The 11340-nt window shown below is 38.5% G+C and overlaps 1 protein-coding gene across 1 annotated transcript; it reads right to left on the minus strand.

Moving 5' to 3' along the window:
• Positions 1-3755: 3755 nt before the first annotated feature.
• Positions 3756-4157, minus strand: LOC138871149 (uncharacterized mitochondrial protein AtMg00300-like). Its single transcript, XM_070149009.1, has one exon. The coding sequence runs from the start codon at positions 4155-4157 to the stop codon at positions 3756-3758; it is 402 nt and encodes a 133-aa protein (XP_070005110.1).
• Positions 4158-11340: the final 7183 nt, after the last annotated feature.

The raw sequence follows: 11340 nt of genomic DNA on the forward strand, positions 1-11340 counted from the left end.
AGATCCCCTTTTTGGTTTGAGAAGACCATGCTTTTGTGACAACTTCCTAGTCAACGTACTAGGTTCCTCCTCTTCTTCTTCATCCACACTCACAACAGAAGCTAACTCCTCATTTACAACTTTTCCATCTTTCACTAATTGTCTCCTCCTTGATTTTTCTAGACTTTTCTTAAGAGTAGACTCAAGAGCCTCCTTCTTTTGCAACCTTATTGTGGGTCGCTTAGGAATGGGCGCTTCACCAACAGTTACTCTTCGCCTAGGCAGACTTGCGATTGGTAAGTCATCATAATCTTCTTCACTATTCCCCTTTTGATTGAAAAACGTAGGACCTGTCTCAGGCATGATTACATTCAGAGGCTCAATATCTAAATGAGGAGAGGGAACATGGTCAGTACTGACTTAGGGTTCCTGAACTGAAGGCGGATCAGGTCCTTCAACAGGTTCCCCAGTAGTACCTTCCTATGCCGAAGGATAAACAGGCACATGCTTACTATCCTCCTCAATAGGTTCAGATGTTTCCCTTGAGTCTTAAGACCATCCTCAATTCCTCCGACAAAAACTCCTTTATTTGCGATGCACAACATATTTTCGATTTCTTCCTTTTCTTGCAGATTCATGAGAGGCTCAAGAGGATTAGGATAGACACCTGTGGACTGAGGTTCAAGAGCAGTCTCTGTTGAGTCGATGACTTTAATTCCCTCAACTTTGTTTGTTTTTGAGTTTTCTCCTACATGAGAACTTGAATGGGTAGGAGAGGAGATGAAGGGTGGGGTGACTCAGTTCTAAGGTTTTGGTCATCAGTAGTGTGATGAGGAGAGATTGGTGCTGCTGGTTCGACTACTAAGGACTCGATAGTGCTAGAGATAGACTGATCTTCATCCATGGTGAGAGGAGGAGAAAACTTGGTGACTTGAAGAGAGAGAGAGTGAATAGGGAACAGGTTTAGAAGTATTGATGTGTGAAGTGTGGTGATAGAGATAGATGTATTTATAATGACAGGGGGATTGGTTAGAAAAAGGGCAACAGGTCTTAGGGAGATGGGTCGATCTTATAATTGGTGAGGACTAAATACTGACAAGCTGATGATGTGGTTCTTATTTTGATTGTTCAGAATTGTGCATGAGAGAATATAGAAACTATTAACCTGTGTCAGGAGAACTAGGTTCCCTGACTAATCTCTTGTCTGTAAGCTTTGCCCTTTTTTAGCAATGTACAACTTCAAATGCTTATTTTCTATGCAATCATCAAGCGTGTCTACCTGTAATAGTATAGAGATGAGTTAGATTTTACGAGAAAACACATTTTAGCTAAGTTTTCCTGAATCTTTCTTTCATAGCCAATCATTGAGGGATCGGGTTCTCAATTGGGTTTAATCAACCCCAATGCAAGATGATTTTGCTCGAAGTGTTCTCTGCTCAGGGATTGGTAAATATATCTGCAATTTGGTCTTTAGTGCTACAGAATTTCATGCGTATAAGTCCTTTCTCAACATTATCTCTGAGGAAATGGCGATGTACATCAATGTGCTTTGTCCTCCTATGTTGAACTAGATTTTTTGCCATGTTGAGTACACTAGTATTATCACATAAGAGAGCAACACTGTCTGAGAATACTCAAAAATCGTCCAATTGTTGCTTGATCCATAGAAGTTGAGCACAACAAGAGGCAGCTACTACATATTCACTTCCGCAGTTGAAAGTGCCACAGAATTTTGCTTTCTTGTACCCCATGAAATTAATCAGGAACCCAGGAAGTGTGCCATCCATAAGTGCTTTTCCTATCCACCAGATATCCAGCATAATTAGCGTCAGCATACCCAATAAGATCAAAACTATCTCCTGAATGATAATAGAGGACCAGGTCCTGTGTTCTTTTGAGATATCTCAGTATTCTCTTGGCAGCCATCAGATGAGATTCATCCATGTCTAGGCGAGTAGCTGTTGCAATGGGCGTGTCGATAACTTTTGAGGCTTCCATATCAAACTTTTTCAGCATCTCTTTGATGTACTTTTGCTGGCTTATCAATGTTACCTTCTTAGATTGCTTCACTTGAAATCCTAGGAAGAAGTTCAATTATCCCATCATACTCATCTCAAACTCACTCCCCATGAGTTTAGCAAATTCTTCGCATAGAGAGTCAGTTGTGGCTCCAAAGATGATATCATCAACATACACTTGAACAATGAATAGGTTCCTCCCTCGTTTCTTTAGGAAAAGAGTGTTGTCAACCTTCCTTCTTGCAAAGCCATTTTCTAGAAGGAATTTTGACAATCTTTCATACCAAGCCCTGGGAGCCGATTTTAACTCGTATAATGCCTTGTCTAGTTTAAACACATGATCTGGGTTTTTGTGACACTCAAAACTAGGAGGCTGCTTGACATAGACTTCTTCTTTTAGATAGCCATTTAGAAATGCACTTTTGACATCCATTTGGAATAGAGTGAACTCCATATGAGATGCAAAGGCAATTAGAATTCTAATGCCTTCCATTCGAGCTACAAGAGCGAATGTTTCATCATAATCAATCACTTTTTCTTGATTAAAGCCTTGAACCACAAGTCTTGACTTGTTTCTTGTGGTATTTCAAAACTCATCAAGCTTGTTTATGAATACCCACCTGGTTCCTATAATGGTTCGATCAGCAGGTCGAGGAAGCAGGTGCCATAGCTTGTTCTTCTCAAATTGATGTAGATCCTCTTGTATGGATGTGATTCAGTCTGCATCTTTTAGCGCTTCCTTTATATTTTTGGGCTCTATTTGGGAAAGAAAAATTGAGAAGGCAACTAAGTTCCTTGATTTTGATCTAGTTTGAACTCCTGAGTCAAGAGGAGTGATTATGTTGTCAAGAGGATGTGAGCTTTTGAACCTCCAATTTGGTGCCTGAGTCTCATTGGTAGAGGCACCAGGCACATCTGACTGAGATTCGTAAGCGTTTCTTGATTCACAGAATGAGGTTCCTTGGACTTCATCAACAACTCTATTTTCAGCTTCAGTTGTTGTAATTGGGGGACCAGGTTCCTCTTCAGTTGATGAAGATGTATTTGCATCATCTTCACTGGATTCCTTGACATGGCTCATTATGTATGCCTTTCCATTTTCTATGTCAATTACTTTACCTGGCACAGATAAGGGCTCTCCATCTTGATCAATACGTCTGTTCTTTTCACAGGAGAGGTGAGCTTCATCAAAAATCACATAAATTCTTTCTTCTACACATTGAGTCCTTTTGTTGTAGACCTTGTAAGCTTTGCTTTGAGATGAGTATCCCAGGAAGATTCCTTCATCACTTTTGGCATCGAACTTCTCAAGATCTTCCTTTCCATTGTTATGAACAAAGAATTTATACCCAAAAGTTCTTAGATGTTTCAGATTGGGTTTCCCTCCATTCAACAGTTCATATGGAGTTTTGTTTAGAAGGGACTGGATCTTGCACCTGTTTACCAAGTAGCACGCAGTATTGATGGCTTCTGTCCAGAAATATTTTGCAATCCCACAGTCAATTAGCATTGTTCTAGCCATGTCTTCAAGAGTTCTATTCTTCCTCTCCACAACACCATTTTTTGAGGTGTTCTTGGAGTAGAAAAATTAGGAGTTATGCCATTTTCAGTGCAGAATTCATCAAACTTGGCATTGTCAAACTCCGTCCAATGATCAAACCTGATGCAGGTTACTTTATTACCCATCTTCACTTGGATCTTTTTGACAAATGCAACAAACACTTCAAAGGTTTTATCCTTGGTTCTAAGGAACAAAGCCTAGGTGAATCCGAAATGGTCATCGACTATTACAAAGATGTGCTTCTTTCCTCCTCTGCTTGGTACCCTCATAAGTCCACATAGATCCATGTAGAGTAGATCGAGTGGCCTTGCGGTGCTGACTTTCTTTTTGGGCATGAACGAAGATCTCACTTGCTTTCCTTTTACACATGCATCATACACTTTGTGATCCTTGAAGCTTGATTTTGGCAGACCACGAACCACGTCCTTCATTACTAATTTGTTTAACAGTGTGAAGCTTGCGTGACCTAGCCTCCTGTGCCATAGCTCAGTATCATCATCAACGACGCTTAGGCAACTTAAATCACCATTCTTTAGTGACTCAAAATCAGCTACATAGATATTTTTGTATCTTTTTGCCACTAGCACCACCTCACCCATGACCAGGTTCGTCACTGTGCAAATTTTTGACACAAACTCGACCTTGTTTCCCTTGTCACAGATTTGGGAAACGCTTAGTAAGCTGTACTTCAAGCTGTTCACATAGTACACATTTTTGATTGAGTGAGAGAGAGACTTCCTAATCCTTCCAACTCCCACAATGTATCCCTTCTTTCTATTCCCAAAGTGCACACTCCCTCATTGGAGGTCCTTTAGTGAAAGTCAATCATTTGTACTTCCAATCATATGCTTTGAGTAGCCATTATCCATCTACCATTGTAGGCTGCTTCCTTTCATTGTTCCCTGCACAAGAAGATTAGGAGTTAGCTTTAGGAACCCAAGCCAATTTGGGTCCCTGGTAATGAGGAAAAGGGTGAATAAGGGATCTTTTGGTTCATGCAGGCATTATGCATTTTTTAAATGAGGGACCAGGTTCTTTATTAGTAGTTACCTTTTTAGCAAAGGCTTTATTTTTCTGCTGTGACTGACTTCTCGCCTTACAGTTTCAGTAGGTGAAAAGCCAATTGTCAGGTACAGTAATGTACTTGCTATGAGGGTTGTAAGGGATCTTTTCCCTTTGAAACCTAATCCCCAGCCTGTTTCCCCCATTGTTGGAGTACATGGCAGTGATAGCATCAGAGGACCAAGTCAGTTTGAGTGATTTTTCAAGATCACTCTTCACTCTACCTAGGTCTTCCTGAAGTTGTTTGTTTTTCTCAAGCTCAGCACACAGACTAAACTGCACTGTCTTCAGCTCAATTTCAAGCTTAATGTGTGCCTCGCTTGCAACTTCCTTTCCTTTTTGATAATTGTCATCCCTACTTTCCATTGTGGGTTTCCCAAGGGTTTCCTTCAAGTCCATTACTACCACTTGAAGGTCATCTCTTTCTTGTTCTACATTTTCAATCCTTTTCTTTAAGACATTTTTTTCTTTCTTCAGGTTCTCAATTGACATTCTTAGATCGACTGCAACTATTACTAGGTCATCTCTAGACTTCTACTTCTCCTAGTTTAAATGTTATGCCATCTCTATCATTTACAAGACTATGATAAGCGTCAATTAGCACATTTGCCAAAGACATGAGTTTCTAAGGAGAATAAGTTTTTCGATTTCTTTGAACATCTAGAAAATTTACATCATCATTATCGTCATCGTCATTATCAGACTAGGCCATCTGTCGCGCCCCTTTTTTTCCCTTTTTGACGGGGAAGTCTGGGTTTCGACATTCGTGGGGGAAATAACTCATTTCCTTTTGGGAATTGGTTATTTGAAGAGTCACCACCTAATGGATTATGGTGCGTTAGGTCACCTTAGAGTAATTAACTCATTTAACTAGTTTGCATTACTAGAGATTAGGGTAAGGGATCGAAATAACCTTGAATGGAGGTGTTAGGCACCCCTCCAGTCCACAACGGTGGGTCCCGACCGAACTTAAACTATGTGAATTAGACATTTTAACAAATAAACACATACTCACAAGTAAAGGCATGTTTTGACATTCTATGTATGGTTCAAGGAATGAAACAAGGAAAAGGTTTGAACAATTTGCACACATGTAAAGAAAAGTAAATTCGTTTAAACAACGGGAGTTGGGAAGAGGGGTCCTAGGTTGGTTAGCCTACAGGATCATACCCACACAATGTCCGGTAATCACTCCTCAATAAGGGGCTACACGTGACATCATCGCGTAGTCATCATATCCTTACTACCCAATTCCCTCCCTTTTGGTCATAGCCTAAAGCATTCTATCAACCTTGAAAATTGTCCTATGCGTGCACTACCTGTCCCTTCCTTGTGGCACTGGAGGTATTTAGGACCTCTAATTTAGGTAGTTCTAGACCATCCTAAAGTACTTAAAGGGGAAAAATCTAGGCGTCAATCAAAACAGTTAGGACTGCATTAAAGAGAACAATTAGAGGATCACATTTACCTCCACAAACATAACAAGTAAGTGCACGTCTCAAACAACAGTTTCAAGTATTTAAGAAAAAACCTTAGAGCATGATACCTAGGTGAGTAGAGATTATACAATTTTGAATTAGGACCAAAGTGTGAAAGACCTATTCAGCTTGCCTACTGATTTTAGACCTGTTTGAATATAAGCAGTCACAGATAACAGAACAATGTCTTACAGTTGCAGGATTTTTAAGCGCCCTATAGGCTTGCCTAGGCATATAATAGTGATGTCCTATGAGCATGGTATCTATTATTGATTAGGAAGGCAGTAAATTAGTAAACAATTTTAAAGGGGAAATTTGGATCCTATAGGCATGCTTTCTAGTGATATTGATTAACACGAAAAGAGTAGGTTATTTAATTAAACTAATTCAGAACATACCAATATAATCCTAGAGTTATACTGATTTTAAGTCTAACTAAACTTGTTTTAGATCCTATGGGCATGATTTCTATTTGAACATAAGGTGAAGCAGGCAAGATGTATTTGATCAAAGTGAAATCCCTATAGGCATGATTTCTATTAAAACTGATTTTAATCTTATAGGCATGATTTCTAAGGAGACGAATTTGAATGCATGTTGTAATGGAAACTGAACTTCAATTACTTTATACCCTATAGGCATGATATCTAAGTATAAAGCTGATTTAAATCCTATAGGCATGGCTTCTAACTGCGTGAAAGTAAAACATGAAAATTTTATTTAAACCAAAGCAGATCCTATAGCAAATTTTCTAACAAACACATTTGAATCGAAGTAGACCCTATAGGCATGCTATCTACCCGATTTTACCCACAATATGCAACTACACACCCTTTTTCACTAATCACCCCAATGTTTTTTTACAATAAGTATTACAGACCAAGAACTCAATATAAATTACATAAATAAAATAGAAGCTAAGCTATAGGGAGCTTGAAGCAGGCCCAAAACAGTCATGGTGTACCAAGCCCTTACTGGTCTCAAATGACCAAAGTTCCATAGCCCAATTCATGTCTAGGTGTGTCAGAGTTCCCTAAGGACCTCAAGGATCCTGGGCAGTGCTCACACCCAGACCTTCCTCAAACAAAGACTAATTATGTGCAGTGTGGAAGTACCAACCCTGATATGCTAGAGGTCAGAGAGATCTCAAGGGTTTCAAAGCAGTACACATATTAGAGGGGTAGGACTTAGTAATATAAGAGTAATGTGTGAGTGCATAATGATTTGAAAGCGTTTGGTATGCAGTAGCGAGAGGTCCTTAGGAATGAAAAAGGATTTTCTGAAACCAGTATATAGTTAGGGTGTAAAACAACTTGAGAAAACATGAAGAACATTTTTTGGGATCAGAGAGCAAGTCATAGAACATACATTTTCATAGCAGACTTCACACAAGGAGAAAGAGGTAGGGGACACCTAGAATGCACTTTAGTGATGGCAAACAAATACACATATTCCTCAAGAAGTTATGGAATTGACAAGTTAGTTACAAAGTTATGTTAAGAACACACAGGTCTTAGACACAAATAGGATCTCATTAGTGAAGTAGAGCAAGTTAGACTTAGATGAACAAACTAGAAAAACACTTCATGAAGCATTCAAGGTGGTAGAAATACTAATCATATATAGGAAAAGTAGAATTTAGACATGCTGGGTGAGACAGTAAACACACAATGCACCTTGGACATACTAGTGAACAAATTATCTAAAGCAGGATTGGCTTGCTAAACAGTACACTAGCTATAGCTTTTAACAGAATAAACTTAAACATGTTGACTGATACAGTAATCTAGGCATGCTGATTGCTCATTGAATAGAATAGCAAACACAACTGGAAATCACAACTAATGAACTGGAGCAACAAACACATAGTTTTGGAATGGGAATTGAATTAGGACATACCAGTTTAGGAGAGAACACAGAGTATAGAGCAGAGATAGTGCAAGTAGCCAGCCTTGGCTTTCAGTCGGCTGGATTAGTGAGAATTACAAGTAATAGAAGAGAATAGAGAGCTTTTGAGAGTGTGAGAGTGTAGGTGAAGTAATGTTCGTGTCCAGAAGTGAGGAGTAAGGAGAGAATATATAGCAGTTAAGAGCAAGGAATAAGTTAAAGGGAATCAACCCTTCTGCAATTAATGAAGCCACAAACTCAATTATACACCAATAAGTATAATTTTCCCTTGATTAAGGGTAAATAACCAACGGTAAATGCAGAATATATTTAAGGAAAGAAAATCAAACGAGCAATTAGGGGTAAATAGACAAAAGTTTAATTAAGGAAATGATCAGTAAAGAATCAGTGAATATCACGGTTAATTAAATAAGGTAAGAAAGTTAATCAAAATTGTAAATAAAGGGTATAGTCAGGAATTAACACATAGGTCTTAACAAAACAAACTGATAAATCAATAATCCAAACCAATCACTGATTTAAGGTGAAAAGTATAAGGTTTACCATGAATATGCAAAAAATGAACATAGACATACAGAATCAGTAAAAAAGTCAAACCAAGAACATCAATAGAGGCACATTAGGAGGAAGAATCATAGAAACCAAAGCATAGGCCAAAGTCAGTACACAAGTAACCTAGACAAACTCAGAATCCAAACAATAATGTCGAAAAATTAGGGCTTTTAGCATAAACAAGTTAGGGTTAAAGAAAACCTCATGAAATTGGTTAGAACACATAAGAATTAGAAGATTAGACACTAAAAATTAGTAAACATTTTGGGGAAAGAAAATATGGGAAAACCCTAGTCATAGAAGTCAGAAACTTGGAGTATTGTAGTGTTTAAAATTGGTCAGTAGTAGAGGAATAAGAGTAACTTAAAAAAAAATCGCAGAAACTTTGAAAACACTTCAAGTATGCAAAGATCCAAATAGTATATAACAAAGAACCCAAAATATAGTGCTAAAATCAGTTAACAATAAAGAAATAAGAGATCTTTAAAGAAAAGTCATTGATAAACTCAAAATCCTTCCAGATCTACAAAGATCAGGACAGATTCATAGTCAAAGATTAGGGTTTTGAGGAGAAAGGGGAGGGGTAAAGATAACCTGGTTTTGAACAAGAGATTTGAACCATGAAACTTCAATAGAAATTACTCGCAAACCATGGACGAACCCTTGAAGAGCTTTGAACGAGATCTGGACCAGATCTCTTTGAGGTTCTTCCACAAAAACCACATAATCGAAGAACTGGGGGGATAGGAGACAAGTAGAGGCTTCGTACAACCATATGACGACATAGATCTGATAGGGATTCAAAGGATTAGGGCCGATTTTGGGTGACGGCGATTAAGGTTAGGGGTTGGTTTCAGAGAGAACCAGAGAGAAGGGAATCCAAAGGTGCCTATTGGTGAGAAATGATTAAGTTTTGGGGGTCGTTTGGAACTGAAAAAGGAAAGAACTAATTGTGGTCGTTGATCCCTATTATCAACGGCAGATTGAAAGGGTTTGGGGCCGAATCGGGTGTTAAGGTTTGGACTGGGTATATTTGGGTTGAAATTGGGCTGAGTATTGGGTCAATTTTAGGATCAAAATTGAATAGAAAATGGGGCCATATTTTAAATAGCCAATTTTAACAACTAAATAATAAAGGAGTACCAAAATGTGTTTGTGCACTAAAAATGAATTAAAATAGTTATTTATCATTTTAAAAATATAAAAATTATTTTATGCATAAATAATATAATTATACATCAATATGGGCTATTTTTGCAAAAATGTGCAATTTTAGCTTAAAATATAAATATAATTACAACAAAATGCACTAAAAATATTAAAAACTATGTTGGCATAAATAATGAAGTTAGGTGACTAAATCATTAAAAAAGTAGTGTGAAGGATAATTATTGGATATTTATATAATAAAAAGGAGAAATAAATTGATTTGGAGCCTTTAAAACTATAGAAAAAATCATAAAAATGCTTATGCATGCTTATAACTGCATGTGTACTATTTTTAAAAAAGATATATATGTATTAAAAAATATGTGAGGGAAAAATTGGATATCAACTGTTGCCCCTCTTTACCCGGGAAGGATGAAAGAGTTTTTGGGTAAAGAAATGATGGCCAATTTTGACCGAATGGGATGTTTTAAAAGACATAAGCCGCACTCTGGTGTTTGAGATGCCTACATATCCTTGGTTTTAGAGGAATCATGCCACGTGTAGTTCTGGATTCATTGGCGGAATATACCGATGAAGCCATTACAAGAACGGACGCGAGATTTTGGAATGGATGCAAGAGTGGTTATGGTAAACGGTTAAGTTTGAGATAGTTTGAAGGAATTGGAGCGAGGTCGCTCCTGCTAGGATAGCGGTTGCTTGTTGGTCACCTGCAGATAAAGAGATATTACAGACACATATTTGTGCAAAATTTTAAACATGATGCAGATTTCCCTTGGACCATGAAAGTTGCCTTCGGACCATTAAGGATGACGTCCTCAGACCATGATGTCCTCTGCCATGAATTTTTTAGTGAGGGATTCACAGGCTGTGAAATGATGTTCTCGGGCCATGAAAATTGTGCCTCTGAACCATGACGCCTTTGAATAATGATATGCAAATTTGAGAGATCCTCAGGCCATGGCATGGTGTCTTCCAGCTATGAGGATGATGCCCTTTAGACTATGACACCTTTGGATAGATTGGCGATATTTCAGCCCATGAGATGCAATAATACGATGCTAGCAAGACAAGGCTTAGTTTTGTGAAATGCAAGGCATGGCTTAGCTCGATCGAAAAACAAACAAATAGTACCAGAATAGAGCAATATTTATGTAAGGAGGGATAACGCTTAGTCCTGTGCAAATGTGGAGGCTAGGATTAGCCTCATGCAAATGTGGAGGCAGGTATTAGCCCCGTGCAAGTGTGGAGGCAAGGATTAGCCTCATACAGGTATGGAGGCAGGGATTAGCCTCATGCAAATATGGAGGCAAGGATTAGCCTCATGCAAATATAGCAGTAGGTATTAGCCTCATGCAGATATAGAGGTAGGGATTAGCCTCATGCAGGTATGAAGGCAAAGATTAGCCTCATGCAAATAAGGATGCAAGGATTAGCCTCATGCAAATATGGAGGCAGGGATTAGCCTCATGCAGATATGGAGGCAGGGATTGGCCTCATGTAGATATGGAGGCAGGGATTAACCTCATGCAGGTATAGAGGCAAGAATTAGCCTTATGCAGACAGGGAGGCAAGGATTAGCCTTATGTAGATATGGAGGCAGGGATTAGCCTCA

This window comes from Nicotiana sylvestris, chromosome 6 (genome assembly GCF_000393655.2).
Source record: "Nicotiana sylvestris chromosome 6, ASM39365v2, whole genome shotgun sequence".
NCBI classification, from domain to species: Eukaryota; Viridiplantae; Streptophyta; class Magnoliopsida; order Solanales; family Solanaceae; genus Nicotiana; species Nicotiana sylvestris.